The sequence below is a fragment of the Equus caballus genome, chromosome 1 (genome assembly GCF_041296265.1).
Source record: "Equus caballus isolate H_3958 breed thoroughbred chromosome 1, TB-T2T, whole genome shotgun sequence".
Classification (NCBI taxonomy): Eukaryota; Metazoa; Chordata; class Mammalia; order Perissodactyla; family Equidae; genus Equus; species Equus caballus.
Window position 1 is genome coordinate 64,615,355 of NC_091684.1, and position 23,188 is coordinate 64,638,542.

Consider the following 23,188-nt stretch of genomic DNA (forward strand, 5'->3'; position numbering starts at 1 on the left):
GATGTTTTCTCCATATTTCCATTATGAACCAAGCTGTCATCTCCTAATAAATTTCTTGCATTGGTATCAATTTATTTTTACAAGCAGAGGATCTGATGTATTTGGGAAAGTCACTGACAGCATATTTGGCCTAGCTTGACAGAGCTGGCTCCACCTCATTTTGGAAAATTACTTTGGTTCCAAGGACAGAACTTGACCTGCAGCCCTCGAGAATAAAAATCTCTGTGAGAGGAAGAGAGACACATGAGGCAAGTTCCTTCTTTTAAGCCAAAATAAATCAAGCCTGTAGGACTACCATGACATAATGTTATTTCTAAGACAACTCTACGAACCCAGATGAGAAATGCCGTATGTAGTTATTTAATAAAGGTAGTTAGACCATCACAATAATACCATGAATCTATGGATGAATTCAGATTATAACTAGGTTAAAGATCTCACTACTTTCACCCTCAGAAGGGATCTAAGTAGTGCTTTCCTGATTGACAAATGAGAAGTGGAGTCCATTCATGTAATAGATATTTGATTACAAACGATGTGCATGTCCCTGTCGTAGCTACTATGAAGGGTAGGAGAAGCCAAGAAACATTAGCCCTACCTCTCAAGAAACTTAAATCTACTTGAGGAGATGTTATACAAAATTACAGTGAAGTAAAAATAATCATAGTTAATTTTTAATGAGCAATGCTAAGATCTTTGTCTCTTACCTTATTTAATCTTCATCTTTATTGGGAAGAGAGGCAGTGTAGTGTCATAATGGTTAATAAAGTGGCCACTGGAGGCAAGCTGCCTGCATTTGTATCCCAGCTCTGCCGCTACTAGTAACCTAAGAACCTAAATGAGACTTTGGTCGAGTTACTTAATTTCTCTGGGCCTCAGTTTTCCTCATCTGTGAAACAGGATTAGGGGTTATAACTGCCTCATGGAACTGTTGTGAAGATTGAATACATTAATACATGGAAAGTATTTGGTGTGGTCCCAGATACAAAGTAAGCACAAATAAGTGTGAGCTGTTTTCAGCTATTAGCGTTATCATCATCATGACTATTATTATCATTCCCATTTTACAGTGGAAGAAAGTATGGCTTAAAGAGTTTAAGTAAGTTGCCCAAGGTCATACAGTCAGTTGGAGACTGGCTCTAAATCTTGGTCAGTAAGGCATCAGAGCATAGGAAAGAGAGAAGCAGAGGATATTCAAGCTATAAATAAGTCAAGGACAGAATCCTTGAAGCTTAATTAGCTTTTTTCTTACTATCCTTTCCATTCATAGACCATAAAATAGCCCTTTCTCCATAGCCACAAACGTACTTTAGATGTTACTTAATAAGGGTTATACGTAGTGGTGTGCTGGTAAATGTTTAACATCCAGCTCTCTCAGAAAAAAACTATGCATATATATGTGTACATAAGCTTATTGTAATTTTATGTATGTAAGGATGATTCTCACAGAATACTTTTGATTATTTTGGCCAAACTCTCCTATCCATAGCCAACCTGAGTTTGCAATTGATGAACAAATGTAGTTCTGACATGAATATCCACTATTTTCCTTTCTTACTGAGTATGTCAGAACTTCACTCTTGTCAATGACATGAGCAACTTCTCTACTGAATCAGATAATGGTTTTTGAGTATTGGATGAATATTTCCTCAATTTTTTGTGCTATTCATAATGTAATGGCTATGAACACAATATAATTTTTTGGACAAAGATGGTGATTTGTTTGTTTATAGATAGGATGTTCTGCCTTTAAAAGTACCCATGCTATTTAGTAAATTCCCTCCCATTTGATAATCCTTTCTCAATGCTTCAAGAAGTTGCTTTGTTAGGAGTTGTGAGGCATTCATTGTCAGTGTAGGTCTCATCCCCTGTGCTCTTGATGTCTACACTCCTACCAGAAGGGACCAGACAAGTGTCCAGCTGACAGTGGTGTGAGGCAAAGTGGAATGGTGGTTAGGAGAGGAGTATTGTAAAAACCTGGGGCCTCTGACGCAGAGAGAGGGTGGTGCTGGGAAAACAACTTTGGATTTGGGTGTCAGGTTGATTTGGTTTCTATCACACTCTAGACTTTAGAACTATATAGCCTTGGACAAATTACTTATCCTTTCTATGTCACAGTTTTCTCATTTCTCAAATGAGAGGAATAATAGGACATACCTCATACATTGGAAAACCATTAGCACTTAGAATGCATTCAAGAAATAATATTGGCTCCTATCTCACATGTTGCCTCCTTTCTTTCCTGTCCCAGTCTTGTTCCTCCTTACCTCCAACTGTCTCTCCCTCCTCTTCTTCTACCTCACCTTACCCTCTGATTGGAGAGACTGGAATGATACTTGATAGAAAATGGGTTGATTCATGTCAGCCCTTGTATTTGGGTAGGATTTTAATTTCTAAGTATTTTAAATGGCAAGAAGTACTGACATGATTAAATAAATTTAAAAAATCAAATCAAACCAAATCATATCAACAAAAATCTTTTAATCTTTTCTTATTAGCTTTTACCTATTGCAAATTGAGTATTGTTAAAAATCACAACATGTATGCTATTTTAATATTTACTATGTTCATTTAATATTATGTAACAAAATCTTTGATACTTCTCTATTTTATAATTTTATTTGGTTACCATAAAAACCAAATATTATGGGATTATTTCCATAATGCACAATATTTAGATTGTTTTCATTTTTTTCTTCTGTTATATAAATGTCTGCTAAAAATATTTTGGAAGCTGCTGCTCTGGACGATTTGTAAGGTCTTTTACAATTCTTACCTTCTGTGATTCAATTGTTTATGTAAAGGCCTACCTAATGCCCAAGCTGTAGCTCTTCCTTCCTTCCTTTTCTTTTCTGTTTTTTTTTTTTTTTTTTTTTGAGGAAAATTAGCCCTGAGCTAACATCTGCTGTCAATCCTCCTCTTTTTGCTAAGGAAGACTGGCCCTGAGCTAACATCCATGCCCATCTTCCTCTACTTTATATGCAGGATGCCTACCACAGCACGGCTTGCCAAGTGGTGCTATGTCCGCATCCAGGAGCCGAACCAGTGAACCCCAGACCACCGAAGTGGAATGTGCAGACTTAACCGCTGTGCCACCAGGCCGGCCCCGATTCCTTCCTTTTTTCCATTCCTGGTTCTTTTCCTTCCTGCCTGCCTTCTTCCCTTCCTCCCATAAATATTTCTGAAAATGTCCTGATGCCATTTTAAACACTGGCAGAACTGGACCCCCTTTAGATCAGATAAAAACAATGGGAAGCTCTAGGTTTTTGCCTTCACGGGTCTTCCTTGTTCCCAAGAAGCCTTTGGCACAACCCTCTCCTTTACCCTAACCCTTTGCTGACTTCTGGTCTGAACTACCCTTCAGCTCCCTCCCTCAGCTGAATGCTCAGCTCTTGCCCAGACTTGCCTTTGGGATCTTTCTTGGTCCCTTGGTTACTTAATCAGCTTCATCCCTACCTGGACCTTTTTTTTTCTCCCAATTTCTTGCCTTCTGGTTCTGGGCAAGATATGCCATATTCTGTTCCTGCTCCCACACCTGTCTGTCTTTCCAAACACAGTGCATCCATCCTGGTGGCTTTCTGTCTTGCTTCACACTGAAAGGCATGGTACCTTCACCTGCCTCTGAGCAGGTCAGAAGATTCCGCCTTCAGGCTGATCCCTTGGCTTCTAACTTAATCCTTTAGATGCTAGCAAGCCTTTACTTCTGACTCTGGCAATTTGGCTCAGACTTTTGTGTTCAATTACAATTGTAGTACATAGTTTTATCTTTGACATTAAAATGTTTTATTCATTCAGGCATCATGCGTTGACTTCTGCCTTCCTTTCTTCCTCTTTGACTTCTGACAGTGTGTTGGATACAAGGCTTAATACTATAGTTAATCTTGGAAAGTTCATCTTGAAAGTTCTCTGTTACTATGAATAAGAAACAAGCAAGGGTATAATTACTGTTCCATGTGTTCAAGTGTCATAATAGAGGTCAGGGACAAAGTTCTGTGATAATGCAGAGTATAGAGGTCATGCTATGACTTAGTGACTCTTAATAACCAGTATTAGTCATGGTTATAATTTTTTCGTGATGAGTTGGGAATGCAACCAAGGTCCTCATTTTATTTTTCTTGGTATTCTCAGCACAGGGCCTGGCATATAATAGATGATTATTAAACATTGGATAACTAAATGAGTGATGCTTTTTCTTATGAGAGAAAATAAATGTTTTTAGAAGAGTCAGCTTTATACTGCAGTTTCAGGGAATGAATTGTGATGAAAGGTGAAGGTTGCTTTTACTTGAAAGAGGCTGACAAATTTCCCAGACCTGGGATCACTTTATGTGGTGTATGATTTAGGGGTGAGTGAGCATGCCAGAGCGCTCCACTTGAGCTGAGCAATGGGGAAAGAGTTGTGGAGCTGTGGTCTTAGATGGTATTTTGTGAAAAATAGTGGGAGATTTATGGCTATTAAACAACTTTGTAGCAACCCCCTTCTTGTTTTGAAGCCTGCCAAATCTCTCCTCCTGTGGTCTTTTTCATGTTCCTTCAGGGCATTCATGATGTGCAGAAATATCCACTGGAATGCACGTTTCCATTGAATGCATCCAATGGGAAGGGGCTTGAATTTTATACATTCATCTGAAGACATTTGTTTTCTGTAACCACGAGTAAAATCCTCAGTTTGCAAGTCTCTTGTAGAGTGGATTGTACTTTCATTGACTCCTTTCCAATGAAGTTGCCAAAGTTCTGCCTTCCTTCATGGACTATGGAAATTGCAGAGTGCAGTATATTAGTGACTATTATCTTTATTGTTGTGAGTTTAAAAAATTATTAGCAGCTCTCCAATTGTGAGCTGTAGAGGAGTGCAGAAACCTTCAGTATGCTTTGACAGATCTTAAATAGGAAAACTTACCAGGCTCGAATGAGCAGTTCAAGTCTTGATGTGAAGGAGATACATATTTACTATTTTTTATCAACTTTTTCCACTCTATTGTCATACTCAGTAGCTTTAGAAGAAACAGAAATGGGGTATTTCATCACAAAAAGCCAACCAGAAATGGCCTTAATCCATGTCATGCAAGAACTAGAAAATTGTTATAGAAAATTTCCTCTAATTATGAGTTTGTATCAATATAGGACTACATGGATCAGAGAGGAAAGAAGAGTCTTTGTTTTTTTCAGTTTTCAGGGTTAATTTGGAGAAATTTCAAAAATGTAGAAAAATTAAAAAATAGTGAGCACTTATAATTACCATACAGGATTTGTATGTTCTAATATTTTGACTTTAAGTCTTCTCTTTAAATAAAAGACATAAACCTTATACATAAATTGGAGCTCCCCCCATTCCATTAGCCCCAGTCCTATTACTCTGTCCTTTGGAAGAGGCAACCTTTTTTGTGAATTTAGTGTACAACTTATATAACTTTTACATGGTATCATACACACATGATCAAAGTACTATACATTTACGTAAATAATATACTACATTTATTATTTTGCAACTTGCATTTTCACTCTGTATTAAAGTTTTAGATCTATTCAAATTGAGATATATAAATCAGGTTCATTGCTAAATATTATTGCATCGTATGAATGTATAACATTTTATTTATCCATTTTCTTCATAGACAGACATTTGAATTATTTCTAACTTGTTCTATTACAAATAATGCTGCGATAATCATTGTTTTATGTTCCACCTTAGAGATCTGAGTGAAATTTTCCATAGTGTATATGTTTTAAGTGGAATTGCTATACCAATTTTTAATTTTATTGGCTATTGCTAAATTGGTCTCCCAAGTAGTTGAACCAATGTATGTTCCCACTGGCAAGAGATGAGAGAATAAGAGTTTTGTTTCCTTTCATTCTCTATAGTGCTTGTTATTGTGAGACTTAAAAAAGTTAGCAAATGTGATGGATAGAAAAATTGTACCTTGTTGTTTTAATTTGCATTGCCCTGAGGACTAGTAAATTTCATCATCTTCTCTTTTACTTATTGACCAAATATTTATTAAAATTGCCTGATATTTCCTTTGTCTATTTTTCTATTATTTATGGACATATATATTCTGGTTAGTAATATTTTATTGTAGATGGTACACATATCTTCTAACAGAAGTGATTTAAAAAGTAAAATGTAACAGTATAATTCTTTGCCATAGGTAGCTAGGAAATTTGACAGGACTCAAAGAGTTGAGAATACTTATAGTTCTGATGATCCAGACTTACCCAAATTTGTAGTTCTGATGATTCAGATTTACACAGATTTCCCTATTCTCATTTTAGGCATATCTTCTTAGTCCAGGTAAAAGAAAACATTGTTTAAATTTTTATTTAAATATTAAATTTTTCTACTTATGTTTCTGTTATCTCATACTTGATATACCATGGGTTACTGTTTCAGTTTCAAGGGGGAATTCTTCATTCCTGGGCAGGTAGAATGCAAATTTAAGACATTGTCTTGTCCGCTTTTTCCATATGATAACTGCACTTTTCTGAATCATGCTTCTCAGCATAATATTCAGAGAGCAAGTGTGTAATCACTATTGAAAAGATCACATGGGCTTCATTTTGAGAAAAGCCAAGTCAAAGAACTGGTAGTGAGAATCTTGATTTATAGTAGTTTTCCTAAACGTCTAGCCATGGAAGTCTCACCAAAAGGCATAGTTTGCAAAATGGTTCTTTTCCATGATTTGTATCTGTAAATGGACACTGAGCATAAAACCAATTAAATGCTAAGGCGTCGAATGATGACTGCAAAACAGAACTCAAACCGCACAATTTCTGCTTTGGCTACAATTGGAAATAAAACTAAATAGCTATTTTATCCTTGGTTACAAAACTCTAATATTTTGCCCAGTCAGAGGTATTTGCTGAAAGGTAGTTTCTTCCACTAATTTTAGGAAAAGCTGTCATCAAATTGTCAACAGCCTAAATTGAGATTGAATGTACTAAGAAATATCACAATATAGCAACCTAAAACTCATGTTGGAATTTTAGGCTTTTTTAGCAATGAGCTGGAGCAGAAACATTGGCAGAGAGAGAAGCTAAGGCCTCTTATGGAGGAAATACAGTAGATCTATGGAAGGATGACCCCCATGCCCTCACCCCATATATCGTGCCTCGAGCATTGGATAGATGCCATATTTAGAACACTGTCATTGTGTCTCATTTGTCATGTAGGGATTACAGGAGACCTTGAATGCCAAATGGAGAAACAGGTGGTGACTCTAGTATTTAAATTTTAATCTAATTTCTGTTGCGGCATCCTAAATGTCTAATGATGTAGTATCTAGCAAGTTTTATCTACTTTTTAAGCATTTTTCTTGGTGATTGAACTTTTTATCTTTGTGGACCCAATACCCTTGGATCAAGCTTTAAACACCATATATTTCCCCTGGAGCTGGAGTGAAGTAATACTACCTGAAATCTGTCTCTACCTTAGGGACAGAGCTTCTGATTTTGCACCATTCAGAACTCTTTCTATAAATCATCCCTGAAAGCTGCTTAATCAAACATCTCAAATGTCAGAAACAGAGTTTAAAGGGTTTTTCCAGCAAGTAGGTCTAATCTCCTTCTTAGTTTTGATTCCTATAATGTAGATAATCTCTTTGGAGAAAAGGCCTGCTCCTAGCAGGGCAAATATATCCCATAGAATGTATTTCCTATTCCAGAAAGAAAAATGTAGCATTAATGAAATTTACTTTTTCATGAAGCTTGGAAATGTTGTAAGCTTAGGATTTTGATCCTAGCAGATGTTCTTTTTTGGATATTAAAAAAAAAAAAAAGTAGCATTTGATTTAGAAGTCTCAGTAAGAATTGCAGTGGTGCTACTTCTTGCTGTGAGGAGCCACACTCTGAATGTGACATACCAGTCATCGGTTCTGAGTGATAACTGACCAACTGACTCCACAGCCGTACTCCTTTGTTCCTGCCTTAGCCCCCATGGAGGTAGAGTTAGGAAAAGGGAGGGTTAGCAGCCTGGGTCATACCATATACAGTTTGATGGTTAAAGAGCTGTTTATATACCATAAAAAAGCATCTCCATAGATATATTTCATATCATTTTCTTTTCGGTCTTGGAATGGTAAAGTTTTCTTGGTAACCATTACATATATTTCAAATTTCAGATGGGTTTCTCAGTGCTATCGTTAAACTTAGAACCCAATTGCACGGTCTGCAATAGTTTATATCATTCTGTTGCTTCATGCTGCTGAGCCTCGGTCTTCAAGTTCTTTCTGTGTCTGTGCCACTGGGCCCACATGAACCAGCCCTGTTTTCCCCATCTACCCTGGGGGGAACCTCAGCCTTTTCACTGGTTTCTGTAGAAGTGTAATCACAGTGAGCATTTAATCTGTGGGAATTACTGGAAGAAGGCCTGTGACAGAAATCAAACTCTGCACCGTTTCCTGCCTTCAACCTCTCTCTTTTCCTCCTCCTTCTTCTCTCAGTTTTGCGCAATAAACAAACCGTCTCCTTGTCTCAGAGCCCTTCCACCTGTACCAAGACCCCTCAAAGCTTTGTATTCTACTCTACTTTTACCAGAATATTATCTCAACACAGACAACTCTTGTTTTCTGAGAAGATTCTCGGTCAATAATATTTTCTCCTAACCCAGATCCCAAGGAGACGGGTTTGGTAAATGAAGGTATTTAGTGTTTGTTGTTGCTTCATGTTGGCATTTGCTTTTATCACACAGGCTTCAAGTGACAGCATTGCTACCTCTCCAGAGTGCCAGTACACACCCCTGCCTTCTGCTTCCAGGGAACTCACCAGTCACCGAGGTAGGAACTCAGCTTTTTATTGCTCTCAGTGGTTGCAGGTCACAGTTGGTTGTGCAGAGCTCTGGGCTCATTACTGCTGCCTCGGCACTTTAGAAGGGATACAGTGCTTTTCAAGTCCTTGATGAGAAAACCATACCTGTCAAACCTAGCGATTTCAACTCATATTAAACAGAATTTAGTGGCAGTAGGCTGGGAAGGCAAATAAATCCAGGTTATAATATAATTTTGTGATTTTTTTCTTTAAATAAAGAGATTATAGTACTTAAAAACCACTAAGTAGATCATTACCTCCAGCAAAAGGAATGGAGAGAAATTGGGAAACTAATTAATATTTGTAAAAGTATCATTGATTGGGAGTATACTAGTTGAAATCTGTAATTTCAAAATGAATGAGCCCTACGTTATAGCTAAAAGGAATTCCAGTTTGCCTGGCAACATGGGAGAGAGTCAATGCATAGATTTCCCTGAATTCTCTGATCCTCAAAACATTAATTTGGCTCACCCAGTTCTTCCAAAGCCTTAAATTCCTTTTACCATCTCTAGAGTCTGCATGGAATATAATGTAAAAAGGCCTTATCCCTAAGCTGGTTGCTTAGGCCAAGGACTATGTGATCACCTTTGTTGAAATTGGTCAGGACAGGAAGAGCCCATGTGGTGTTGTGGTTTACCCCATTTTATCTTGGTTATGACTTCAGCCACATTTTCTAATGGTGAATCTGCCTTCCGAGGGTAAGTAAGAACAGGTTTAGATTGAGGGTATTACTTTAAACATCTTTTCCCCACGCAGAAAACTTCCCTTGTTGATGCAGGGGACACTGAATAAGGACTGTTCCAGCTTTGTCATCCCAGCTACATTGCAGGTTGGTTAGGTTGGAGGAAAGGCTGTAGAGATGCCCAGAAGGTAGTAAAGCTGGACCTCTAAGGAGACGTGGGTTCTGGGCAAATGGCACACTTAAATTCTGCAGGAAATGATCAAGAGACTAATGCAAGATTGCAGGTGTCTGTGACTTGGACCTGTGTTGCCTGTTTGATGTCTGGGCACAGTAGAACTTTTCTACATGTAAATATATGTTGGTTCAATTATAGTTCAATTGTGATTCTGTTCAATAAGTGTCAATTTTGTGAAAATCAATTTTGCTCAAAGGGAGGTAGAATAAATAGCTGCCAATTTGTTATATTTTGAGGGGCATGAACAAGTCTCCTTCACTGAATGTCCTCATGGAGGTTTTGAGCATATCCTTTTAGGGACTGTTTTTTTAAATTCCTCTAGGCAAATAATAATACTATATCTAGAAGGAATAATAAATTAACCTTAGCATACTATCATCATGGATTCATTTATTGCTTTCTTGTATTTTAATGAGGATAATTTTACTCTACAGCCTATTGATTACACTGCATAGGAACTGAAGTCTCAGAGCCCTCAAGCCCACTTGTAAAAGTTGATCTGGCCTTGCAATTGATATTTCGCAACAGAAGGACATGATCAGATAAATGATACTCATCAATAATAGGACAAAGATCATCTGTCATTATAACAGTAAAATAAGAAATCTGAACCTTGAAGAAATTAAATATAAGACAATAAGTTTTGAAGGCATTTTAAGTAATATTTGGAAGATGGAAAAATGCCTAAGGTGGTTATAGTGAAAACAGACCCCTTTGGATGACATCAGAGCCCAACATCAATGGGAAAAATGTTATTTAAAGGGAGCCGACAACAGATGTCTCAATGTTACTTACGAATATCCCTACACATTTAATGCACTGGTTACCTGATCAGTGCTATGGACTTGGATGTCAAAAAAGCAAGTCAGCATCATGTAATGATGGCCAGGTCTTTCGGCCTATGGTCATGAGAAGACCAGTAAAGAGAGAGCCAAGGAGGCTCATTAAGGCCAAACTATTATTGGACTAATCTATGTAGGAAAAAGAGGAGACTGATATAGTTCAGCTTGGCATCAGTCACACGAGGACAAACGGGGAAAGCCATATTTTTCGGCACCCAGAATGTAACCACTTAATACCATCTTGTTTTTTTATATTTAAGTTAAAGAAATTATTCTAAATTTCTGATCATATAAATCACCAAAGTATTTGAGTGTCATTTGTTAATACCTTCACGGGAACAGCTTATGAGCATTTGTCCAGAGAGGTACTGTCACACTGTGAAGGCAAATTACATCAGTTCTTTCCCAAGTGAAATCCTACATGATGGCTGAAATTTGGTCTATGAAATCCTAAGTGGAAGTTCTATTTGCAAATAATTCTTGATTCATCAAGTTCCCAATCTCTTTTCATTCCACACCAACAACTACACAAACTGGCAGATAGTAGTTCATGTGCAAATTGCTATTTTTCTATACATGCCATTTTCCCTTTACTTGTCCTTTTATGTAAGTTCCAATATTGAGTACAATAGGCCCAAGATTCATGTCCTAAGGACTGTAGATTCAAATGCAAAGGAAGTCTGACCCAGAATAATGATCAGGAGACGGGGACTCTATTTTTCCATCTGTAACTTACAGATAATCCATAAATTTTAAGGATAGTAATGCACAGTACTTTTGCTTCTGGCAAGAAATTTTTTCTGATCTTATGTGTATTGATTTTTCCCTTTCTTGAGGTACTTATAATATTTGTTTCTATCTCCTTAGTGCAAGTGTTCATATTCTGCTTTGTTTGATAGAGGTCAGGTAGGTACGTTTTAAATTCCTCATAAATGAAAGTTCCCTAAGGAGCAGTAAAGAGTGTAATCCTCTTTTCTTTCATATCACTGACTCCTACTCATTCTTCAGATATCAGCTTAAATATCACAGCTCCAAGGAGGACTCCTCTGATCCCACCCTACACATTCATATTAGGTCATTTTCCCTATTCAGATACTATCTTCTAGATAGGCTAAGCTCTTTGGGGGACTGGAGGAGATTGTGTGTGTTTGCTCACCACTGAATCTGCAGTGCCTGGCACAGGGCCTCCTATTTAATCAGAGCTCAATAAGTATTTATTCAGTAAATGATGACTGATAGAAACCCAGGGGAAAGCCAGTAACTTAGATACCTCTGCGAGGTAACTTGATTGCATCTAAGAAAGGATACCCATCTTCCTTTGGGGGTAAGCACACACTGAAGGGAAAGGCCAGCCTTGTGGACCTCATAACTCCACTCTTGCTTTCAGAAACACAAATCATCTGGGTGGGAGTTGAGTCTCTTGATTCATGGCTGAACGGCATTTAGCCACATTGCATAACTTTTAAGTAGATAATTACTTTATAGTGTCATAGTTTTCAAACTTTGAGGTTTGATGGTAGGAAGGGAATAGGGTGAATTGAAGCAACTAATGGAATTATTTTATTAGAACAGAGGTTCTCAAAGAAGGGACAAGACTCTCAGTAAGATGTAGGTTGTGGTATACACATGGTTTTACAATGATCCACTTGAAATCTCTCTGAGAGTTCTGCCCTAGGTCTGAGCATGTCTTCTGAGTACGGGGGACATGGGGCTGTGTCAGTGATCTCAGTTTCTACCTAGTAGCAATCTACATACTGTATTCTCAGTGGATATCCATGTTATGAGGAACGTTGAAATATTTGCTGGCGAAATGTCCTTAAATATGCTCTATGCACAGGACATACTCCTGCATGCCATCTATTGCAATTCTTTATCTGGTAGCTGTTAGAAGTATAATTTGCATTTATATTGACCATTGTGTCTTTTGGGGGAAACATTTGTATTTAGAATATAGACCAAATTATTCTCAAGACAACCCTATAAAGTGGGGAGGGTAGATATTATTATTCTCATTTAACAGAGAAAGGCACCAAGGATTACTGGGGAGACTGAGTCACTCAGCAACAGAGGCAAGGAAAAAATAGTCAAAGCTCTTTGTCCTTGATTCCCAGGCCACCACTGACCTTTGTCCTTCATACAGGACCTATGAAGCAAGTTCAGGTAGGACTAACTGTGGCCTTGTGCTGGAGGAAAGAGGAGAGAAAGTGCAGCAAGGGGCATGGTCTGGAAATGCCCACTACCTAGGGCGAATTTCCAGAGCCTGTGAAAAGGCTGTGGTGAAGTACAGAGTCCTTGCTTATTTCTGTCAAAAGAGTTGTCTGTGTTACTCCCCTCCCCCCACATTTATTTTAGATTACAGATCTACAAATCCTGGAGCAGAGAAAGTTTGAAAAACCAAAGGGGAAAATGTTATGATATCAGTCTAAATTCAGACAGTGAAAATAGAAGACACACTAAATAGAAGGCTTACACAATCAGTGAAGCTGCCTCCCAAGTCTCAGCCTCAGCCCCAAGGTAGGTGGTTCTTAGGAGCTTGATGAAAAGTTTCTGTGTGTCTCAGGAACACCTGGGAATCTCTTACTGACTTTCTCAGTCTGCAGCACTGATGGGGGGTGATTCTCAAGTTCACTTGGTAACTGCTTCAAACATTATGACTCTCTACCCATTGCCCTACCCCTTCTTCTCTCAGATTTCCGAATCCTACTCCAGTGTCTCTCTTTGGCCAATCTAACCTAGAATCATGTACCAAGAGGATTTTGGGAAATGTAGCTTCCAGTTCCTTCTCTGAGCTGTGGAGAAGACCTTAGAAGAGGGTGATGTTAGTGACGCCCAGTTAGAACAGACAATTGGGCACATCTACTATAATCCTGCCCTGCCAACAGCTTTCGTGCTGAGGGTCTCATTCCAGTTTGTTTGCATACACATTTTGCAAAGTAATTGCAAGTCCAGTGAACATCCCTGAATTACTATTTTTTTTTCCTGATGCTTATACAATCTTGAAGATGTGCCATAGTTAGCTTGTCATGTTAAGCATTGGACATTAAATGTATGAAAGCAAGCAAGCAAGAAACCAGGAAGAAATCTGCTATGGAAACTTGCCTGGAGATGATAACCATCCTACTTGTACTCATCATTGGCAATCTTGCCATTATTTTTGTTGACATTTGTTAGGTGCGCATCCTTTTCTCCAACTAGGGGCTTGGTCTATTTGTGTTTGAAATTGATTGCTGGGACTGTCACAGAGTGATTTACATAGCAACTTATCATAATTAGTTATCATGTGCAGTTTCCTTAATGTGAGATGCATTTTGTGCTTAGCAATTGAGTTTTCTGTATTTCCCCATGAAGCAGCTCAATGTACACTGTCCAAAAAAGAGGAAAAAGACGGAAAGAAAAACTGCGGATGTTTTTTATTTTTAATTTTTAAACAATTTTAGCCTGAGATATCATAAAATATATTTTCACAGAAGCCATAAATACAGAGTGTTTTGCTTCAACTATTTAAATAAACCACAGTGAAATGAATAAGAGGAATATTAAATGGATTTGTGTGAAGATGTGGCAATGCAGACAAAGATGTTTGGCATGGTGAGATGTTTGCCAGAAAAATTGTATGCCAACAAGCAAAATACTTTTGGGAGGGCTCAAGACAGGGCTACTTGATAACCAAACTGTTCATCACAATTTGTTTTAGGCTTATTGGATTTGGAGGCAATCTGTCTCTTTCAGATAATTTTTTTAAAATTTTCTGTTTTAGGGGACTGGCCCTGTGGCCTAATGGTTAAGTTTGCGTGCTCTGCTTCACCAGCCCAGGGCTTTCCCAGTTTGGATCCTGGGCGCAGACCTAGCACCATTCATGAAGCTGTGCTGAGGCAGTGTCCCACATAGCAGAACCAGAAGGACCTACAACTAGAATATACAACTATGTACTGAGGAGCTTTGGGGAGAAGAAGAAGAAGAAGAAGAAGAAGAAGAAGAAAAGGGATTGGCAACAGATGTCAGCTCAGGTGCTGATCCTTAAAAGAAAAAAAAAAAAAATCTATTTTTTATATTCTGGTAGGATAATCTTGCCAAGTCAACACACAGGGTATGTGATAGCTAAGCAGGTTTGATCATTATAAACAAAATCTACACAGAATAATACAAAGGCTCGAGGAAAATAGATTCATTTATTTAGGTTATCTTAATAATTCAGCATCAAGGAGTCTTTTTGCCTATTGCTTGTTGGTTCTCACTGACCATTTAAAAAGACGGAGTAAGCAATCTGAGGATTATATTGACTTTGCCAGGTAAGTCTCATCTGAGATCAGACCCTGTAACTAAGGCAGCCTGCTTATCTGCAGGCTTCTGTCTTGCAGAAAATTTTCATTATTTTTTCAAGGGAGCTAACTATCAGATGATTTCTCAAAAATCATCACTGATTAATTGAAGATTCTTAGAAACATGACATATCCAACTTTCCCCCAAGGAAAGTGTATTGAAAGCTGTGAAAAAAAAGCAAGAAAGAGAGAGAGAGAAAAAAAAAGAAAATTACATCGGCACTTGGCAAGAAAGACCTCTTCGATGATGGGACATGTTTCGTACATGGGTCTCACCAAATCAGCTAATGGCCTCAGCTCCCCTCTTTCAAACTCCAAGCCATGGCTTTGCTGTGGGTGTATGGGAGGAAGAGTGTGTTGACTCATTGTGTGGAGCTATTATTAGCATTTTCTAATTATGTAAAGTGCTTTCCTCTGATGACGTTTTCAATGGAACCCATTACTTTAGTTTTCTTTCCTTTATAATGCTTTTATGGGCTTATAATCTTGGTGGAATTCTCAGATTCAGAGAAATGCTAAAGTTTCCTTTATTTTTTGAGGTGACTAGTGATTTGACAGTAGTGGTTGATAGATTTATTTTATATGTGTTGTAGTAGGAGTCTATTTTCAGTGTGTGTGCTCTGTTCCAAAGTTAAAGGACTTTGCTAAGTGCTGAATAAATTGTACTTTCCTTTGATTCTAGGCCTTGCTGAAATGGTTTAAAAACTCTAGCCTGGGTCATCAAATTCATCTCCCTACTACTTTGAAGGGTCAAAAGCTTCACTCTGTTCTGAGCAGGGCTGGGTGGATTGGAACAGAGGGTAGTGTAGATTAAAACTTCTGCATATATATAGATAGATGTGCATGTGTGCGCTCGCTGTCTGGAAAGATGGCAGTGATGGAAGAGCAAGCCAAGTGGAATCTGAAGATAGATGAATCTGTTAGAGTATTACCAAGACTGGCATAGACTTTAGCCAGGAACTTTAAGTAACCTCCTTTAAGCATTTGAAATCCATAGGGGTCCATTTCCTGTCCTTTCTCTCCAAGGATGATTTTTCATTTGCAGTCTTCGTGATTGCTTTATTTCTACTCTTTGGGCAGAACTGTGGTGCATTCATAGACACAGAGGGGCTGTGAATTTGGTTCTTCCATTCCAGAAGCAAAGCAAGAAGGGAAAAAAAGAATCACACCCCAAACCTCCAATAGTAAACACCTTACTTCTATAGGATGAGAGGTTGAAAGGATGACCCTTCTCCCAACCGAAAGTCCAAATAAAAAATGGTGGTAAAAACATATCCCTCTGTTAGGAGAGTCTGGGATTGACAGGGTTGGAGATTCTAAATGTCCTGAAGTTTTAGAGTCATGGGCTGTTTCTTATCCCTTCCATTGCAAGGGAAAAACTTGGACATGGTCAATGTGAGTCCTGAAATGACAAGTATTGCTCTGAGCACTTCCATTCAAGGACTCCTCCAGTATGTCTTTATTTAGTATCCACTGCGTAAAGAGTATGTGTTAGGGTTTGTGGAAAATTCAGAAATAGAGGTATCTGTCTTCTAAGAATTTGTGGTTTGATTGAGGAGATACTAAAAATGAAACAATGCCAACCAAACAAGATATTATATATTATATAATTAAGAGTTGCCTTACTTAGTAAAAGCCATAAGGGCTATAAATGTTTAGAAAAGATAGAATCAGTAAAGGCTGGAATTGGTCAGGCCTGGAGCTTTGAAGGATATTGACCTTGAGCTTTGGAGAACAAACAAGGCATGCATGGGTGGAGGGCAGAAGAAGGGCATTGCAAGAAAAGGAAATGGTAAAGAAGAAGCACAGGGGTAAGAATAAATGGGACTGACTCGAGGAAGGGACTTAGCTTTGAAAAAGTTGGAAATGAGGTTACTTCTGTAGGGTAGGTTCACATTGTAGCAGGCCTTAAACACACAGAAGCATCTAAATTTGATTTAAGGCTATGCTATGGGATTACTAATCCGCATGCAGTCTGCAGGGGGAATTGGAAAAAAAGAGCCTCTACTTGAGGCCACTGTGGGATGGCATTGAAGGGAGTTTGTTCCAGTTTTAGAAGCTTTGGATTTCTTGACACCAGGCTGTGTGACTGCAGACTGTACTACCTCAAAAGAGCAGGTTCTAGCAAACATAATTTAGGAAACAACTTGGTGACATATGAGGAAGACAGCTGGGGCCAGGATACTGCCAGGGGGGCAGGGGTGGGAGCAATGTAAAGGGAACCTTATGGTCAGTATGGAGTTGTTGTTAGAGGAAGCTGATGGTTTGGTCGCAGGATATCACTTGCTTGGGCATCAGAGAAAATGGACAGTCAATGCTTTTCCTCCCCATGTTATCCAAAGTATTTCTGATGTTGGCTCTTGAAAATAAAATGTAGAGCCAAGCGTCAGTTAGAATAATGTTGAAATAATCGAGCATTTGATGATGAAGTCCTGAGTGGCTGGCTGGCTGGGGGAAAAGAGAATAAGAGAAGGAATATGAGAGACATTCTGTAGTAAATGCCACAGACTGACTTAGTGACTGATTATATTTAGAGATAGAGAGTATCAGAGAACAGAAGGCCATGAGGAAGTCAGCATGGTGGTGGGAAGCTGTGGTCTTTGCCTACACTCCCCTTTTACTTCCCCCTTTCAGGATTCTCCACCACCACTCATGCGTAAGCTATAATCTGGCCTGTTAAATGGAAGGCTGCTGGAATCAATGTAGTGGAGCTCACAGCAAAAGGAACAAACATACAATAAGCAGGCAAAGCAGCCACAAAAATTTGTTCTCATTCTGGTCTTTGGCTCAAGATGAGCTACATTCTTTTAAAAACTAATAAGTGCCTAGTGTGTTATATTCCTGAATCTTGGGTTTCTGGAAGGACAGCTATTTGAAGCCAATGCTTTTGGTCTAGATTGTTCTGCTGAGAGCTCTGCCCAGCATTAATTTCCCAGTCCGAGTTCTTGCAACTCATTTGTTTCCGTCTCTTATAGAAAACTTCACCTCTGCCCCAGGTTTTTCCTCGTGTAGAGATTTTACAACCTTTTTGGAACAAATAAACAAACATCTGGAATCATGTGGTACATTTAATTAAAAAGTTTGCATTTGGCCAGAAATGGTAAAATCATGAAAAATGGCCTGTCGGTGAGCTCAAGAAGGCCAAACGATGACGTTGTTGGCTGCAAATGGATTGAAATTGAGTGAGGTGAACACCTGCTCAGTTCAGCCTGCTGTCTTCCAGCTTCTCCCTTCCAGCCATTAATATTTACTGCTCTGGTTCTTTATCCATTCTAATGAAATTTTTGGTTGAGCCTAGTTGGAGGAGAGGCCTGTTACTTTTCCAATAAGCTCGGATTTGTTGGGATATGTGTACTTTGTAAAGGGGGTGAATTGGGCTTTTTGAGTTTTCAGTCCCCGTAATCAGAATTCCATATGCTTCAGGTCACTGCAGGGGCCTATTTCTGTTTCTTCAATCAGTCAGCCAACCACTGTTTTTTTTGAGAGAAACCCTGCACTGGGGGGTTGTGGGAAATGCAGAAGCAGCCCTGGGCTCTGCCTTCAGGAATCATGTAGTCTAAATGGAGAAATAAGTCCCTACACATAGAAAGCAGACGTCAAGCTAGTTGTAAGAGTGCAAAGAAGGGAGAGGTGAGTAAAGATCGTAGGATTAGAATGTAGCCTTGGATAAAGGTGAGAAATGAGTTGAAAGGAAATAGGTGAGACAGGTAGGCTGGGTTTATCATATCACTTGGGAGTAGGCACTGATAAACTCTTTTTACTCAGGTATAAAGAAAGTGTCACAGACCAGTTGCCCCAAGGAACTCAAGGGTGGGTTTGGAAGCATTTAATTGTTTTTCCAAATTGTTTTCTTCCTTTTGTTATGTTAAAGAGATGCCATCACCAACCACCCTGAACCAGAACAAGCCTCACCAGGGAGCCTGCCTATGACCTTTGCCTTATTTCTATTGCTAAGATCTCTCTAGGAGGCATTTAGTCCTTATTACCATAACCTGCAGTGTATGTGGAAGCATGTTTTCCAACTGAGCCTGTGCAAGTGAATACGCACCTCTGCCTTTTGAATATTCATTTCCCATCTGAAGTAAAAGGTCTCTGCTTCCCTTTGTCCAGGGATGCTATGACTTTGGAAATGATTCCTCAAGGTCTCCTATTTGCTGCAAATATACTTTACTTTGTGAGACAACTTACTTCTGGTGGAGAGTCTTATTTAATTCGCCAGGAGGTGAACTCACTTTAGGTTCAGTAACAATAGGGCTTTCCTCCCCTCACTCACTACTTCCAAATGTCTTAGAGCTTTTTCGTAGTCAGTTCATAGAAACTACAAACTGAGGGAAAAGTGTGTGCTTGATACAGAAATGCAGTTTCAAAACAAATCTTCTAGTCCCTCTCTCTCTGCTCACAATTTCCACCCAATCGTTGCTCCTGTGCACTTTGACTATAAAATTTCTAAAGCCACCAGTGGAATGAAATCATTTGTGTATGTGACAAACCTGGAGGACCTCTCCCTGGGTCGTTTCTGAGTGTGAAAGAGAATTGGAGGAGAGATCAAGAGAAATTCTTGTTTAACTTCCGGTCATAATCTAGGTGAGGCATGTGTGTGTGAGAAATAACCTTAAAGCAAGGGTTAGATATGATTATTCTACATTTTGAGATTGGCTTCTCCTCTGGGAGGCATGCCTATAGCGACATAAAAAATAAGCTTTGTTTGCACATTGAGAGAAGAATGTTGAGACTTTCTGGCTTTGGAGAGTGTAGTGCTCTGATGTGGCTTCCGCTTGAGGGTTTATATCCAGGATGAAGTTATTCTAAGAAAAAGATGAGAGGTTTTTCTTGTCCAGAATACAAGGGAAGTAGCTAGGTGGGCACCATTAGGTTAAATCTAAGGAGAGGATGCGTATTGTTGAACTCATGTGTGGATTGGCCAGGGAGGTTGGGAATCACTATTCCCTGGGGCCCTTTACTGAAAGATATGCTCATCTGTCTTTGTATGTCAAACATTATAGCCTGAAGGAAGTGAAATGAAATTTACACAACTTCCAAATCCAATCAGGATTTGAAACCCAGATCCCGGGTTCTCTACGTCAAAGCTTTTTCACCAAATGAAACCAGGGTTTGACCTTGACCCCTCTGGACTTCTGTAATCACAGATAGATACAAGACTATGCTGGAAAAACACTGTACTGTTGTCAGAGGAGTTCTTAGTCCTCAACTCTTTATCATTCTTGTGCATCTGTTTCTTTAAATACTCTCTGCTGAAGCAGAAGTATTAGCATGAAAATAAAAGAGTACAGCAACTTGGATTTTTCCATTTGTAGCTTCCTTAGTCTGTGGGGTCAAAGTTCTATCCTCAGGGATGCTAATGAAAACTGTGGTGTTCTAGGGCAAATGTTTCTCAACTAAAAGACAAGACAGGGTAGGGAGCCAGGAAAATAATGCACTGCTAATTCCCGAACACAGACTGCCTAGAGATTCCAACTTAAATTGCTGTTTACCCCTATTCCCACCCTCCCTCAAAGAAAAAAATATCCTGTGTTGTAAGGACAGACGTATGTGTAAGGGCGATAAAACAGACTTCTCTCATGTGGATTAGCTCTTTATTCCTTTATCTTGCTATACCTCATCAGTTTCTCCCAAATCAAGGAGAGTCAGAGAGGATAAGATGCAGTCCTTTTCTTTGTTTTTGATTAAAGAAACCCATATAACCATCCTCCCCCACAAAGTCTTTTCTGAAGGGAAAGCTTTTCTTCTTATGTCTAATTTCTCCCTTTCTTCATCTGCTCCCTTGCAATCTTTCTAGCACTTACTTGATACAGTGTACAAATCAAGTAGCCATGGTCCCCTGGAGAACAGGTTGGGCAAGACACTGAGTGCTGGCATATCTGGGAGATTGTAAAGCACAAAGAGAATCAAGATAGCTTAATTAACATGTTCCACAGCCTCCTTTTCTTCTTCTGAACACCCTGAAATTTAGAAATTAATTCAAGAGCTACCTACTGAACACATATTATGTACCAAACACTGTTTTAAACATTAGGGATAGAGGGATGAATAAAGCAGACTAAAATCTCTACCTTCAGAGAGCTTATATTCTAGTGAGAGAAAGGATCGATAACTAAGATAAGAAATAAAGGCCCCGTAGAGTATGCTAGAGGTAAGTACTAAGATGAAAATGAAGGCAGACAGAGGAGATGAGGGAACGTGTGTGTTGGTAATGTGAGACTTGACAGCCAGCGAAGGCATCACTGAGAAGGTGGCACTGGGTAATAACTTGAAGGAGGTGAGAGATGGAAACCTGAGAATATTTGAGAGAAAAGTCATCCAGGTGGAGGAAAAAGCAAGTACAAGGCCTTGAGATAGGAGCGTGCCTGCATACATGAAGTAGAGCTAGGAGGCTATTGTGGCTGGAGCAAGTAATCTAGCAGGGGAGGCGAGTGTAGATGAAGTCAGAACACTATCAGAGGCCAGAACTTGTAGCATCTTGTAGGCCATTTACTGTGACCAGAGTAGGAAGCCATTTTAAGGTGTTAGCAGAAATGATAGAAATCATATTACCCTACTCCCTACAGCGAGGGAAAAAACCCAAACCAATAACTAACTGGAAAACACGAAGGGGTACTGTTGTTGATCAGAAACTATGTAGACTCTGCAACATGGATAGGATAGGACTGAAAAGGTTAATCACAGCCCAAAATAAATGCAAGAGAGTTTCAAAAGGTAGGATCAGCTTCAGGAGTTCTGTAACCACAGGGAACTACTGGGGGCCTCAAGGAGCCGGCAAGTTAGGCTTCCTCAGTGGGTAGACACGCACATCAACCCATCTGTGTGCCTATTCCCATCCTTAGTTCAGGCATCACTCAACAGAGCTATCTCCAATGCAGAGCAGCAAGTGTGAGTGACTGGAAAAGTAAAGTGAGATGGCAAGAGTTGGTACAAGTGTAACAGTCATAATAAATGGGAATGCACTAAATTAAAAGACAGTACTCCAAGATTTGGTAAAAAAAGAAATGTAAAATAAAATAGTTTTTAAAGAGATATATACAATAAAATGAATAAGAAACTTGAAAAATGCAGGGATTAAGATTTAAAAAAAAAGATACATGCTAAAAACAAAACCCAGGAATAGCAATGTTAATATCAGACAGTATAAGGCTCAAGATGATTACTGAAATGAGGAAGACAAATATTTTACATAACTGAGAAGATATAATGGGAAGCTATAGCAATCACAAATCTCAATGCAGCTAACAACATGGCTTTGAAATACAAAAAGCAAAGACTTCTAGAAATACTAGACCAACTGACAAAGTCACAATCACAGATGAAAACTTTGGCATATCTCCCATAGAAAATGATAGCTAAATAACCAGAAACTTCACAACATAAATGTTTTGTTAAACAGAAAACAGAGTGAACATTCTCTTAAAAAATACATGGAACAATCACAAAAGCTATCCACAAATTGAGTCATAAAGTATAACATGCTCAGTTCAAATTAGCTGATCATAACTCAGTAAAATTAGAAATCAGCTTCAAAAAAGTAAGCTCTTCTACAAAAGAAGACGAAGAAGAAAGGATAAAGGAAAGAAAGAGGAAAAAGGAAAATAAAAGCCTTACAGAGTTAGAAGTAAATGAAACTTTGGGTTTAAGAGGAAATAAAAATAAACTACTCTTTAAAAGTAAATGAAGGTGACTATATGGAAGCACTGTAGTATGTTAAAAGCTGCAAGATATAACCCAAAATGTAATTAAAGGGGTTTTTTCCCTTTAAAAACATAAAGTATGAAACAAAGAATAAAAAGTAAAAGTAAATGAACTGTGTTTTCAAAGATCCTAAATGAATAACAACAAGCAAACCCAATGACATGTGAAAGGACTTAATAAAACTAAGAATTAATAAAATAGAAACAATGTACATTATCAGTTGTACCAAGAGACACTTAAAAAAAAAGATGAACCTGTAAGATCTAAAAAAAAAAAAAAACACAGATGGACATACAACATTAGGAAATAAGGAGATTAAAAAAACTCTATAGAGTTTTGTACCAATAAATTTGAGAATCTAAGTAAAACAGTCAATTTTAAGGCAGTTGTAGTTACCAATATTGTCTCAAGAAGAATGGAAATCTAAATAGAGAAAAAGACTATAGAAGAAAGTGAAAAGATAGTCGTATATCCCTCAAAGTGGAGAAACTTCCTATCTTTTACAATTTATTCCAGAAAATGAAAAACATAGAAAATTACTCATTTCCTCTTACTGGGATTCCATAACTGACCTAAACAAGGTGAGAACACTCCTGAAAATGAACCTA

General features: G+C 38.5%; 1 protein-coding gene across 12 annotated transcripts in view; it reads left to right on the plus strand.

Annotated features, from left to right (window-relative positions):
* LRMDA (leucine rich melanocyte differentiation associated) overlaps positions 1–23,188 on the plus strand; it is a 1,071,617-nt gene that overhangs the window by 838,059 nt on the left and 210,370 nt on the right. For 10 of the 12 annotated variants that reach the window (XM_070227814.1, XM_070227811.1, XM_070227789.1 and 7 more), the window contains exon 6: positions 8,686–8,770. In XM_070227814.1, coding sequence (XP_070083915.1) covers positions 8,686–8,770 — 85 coding nt within the window. Of the gene's footprint in view, positions 1–8,685; positions 8,771–12,912; positions 13,075–23,188 lie in introns of all 12 variants that reach the window. The other 2 variants (XR_011423402.1, XR_011423400.1) reach the window with 1 other exon arrangement.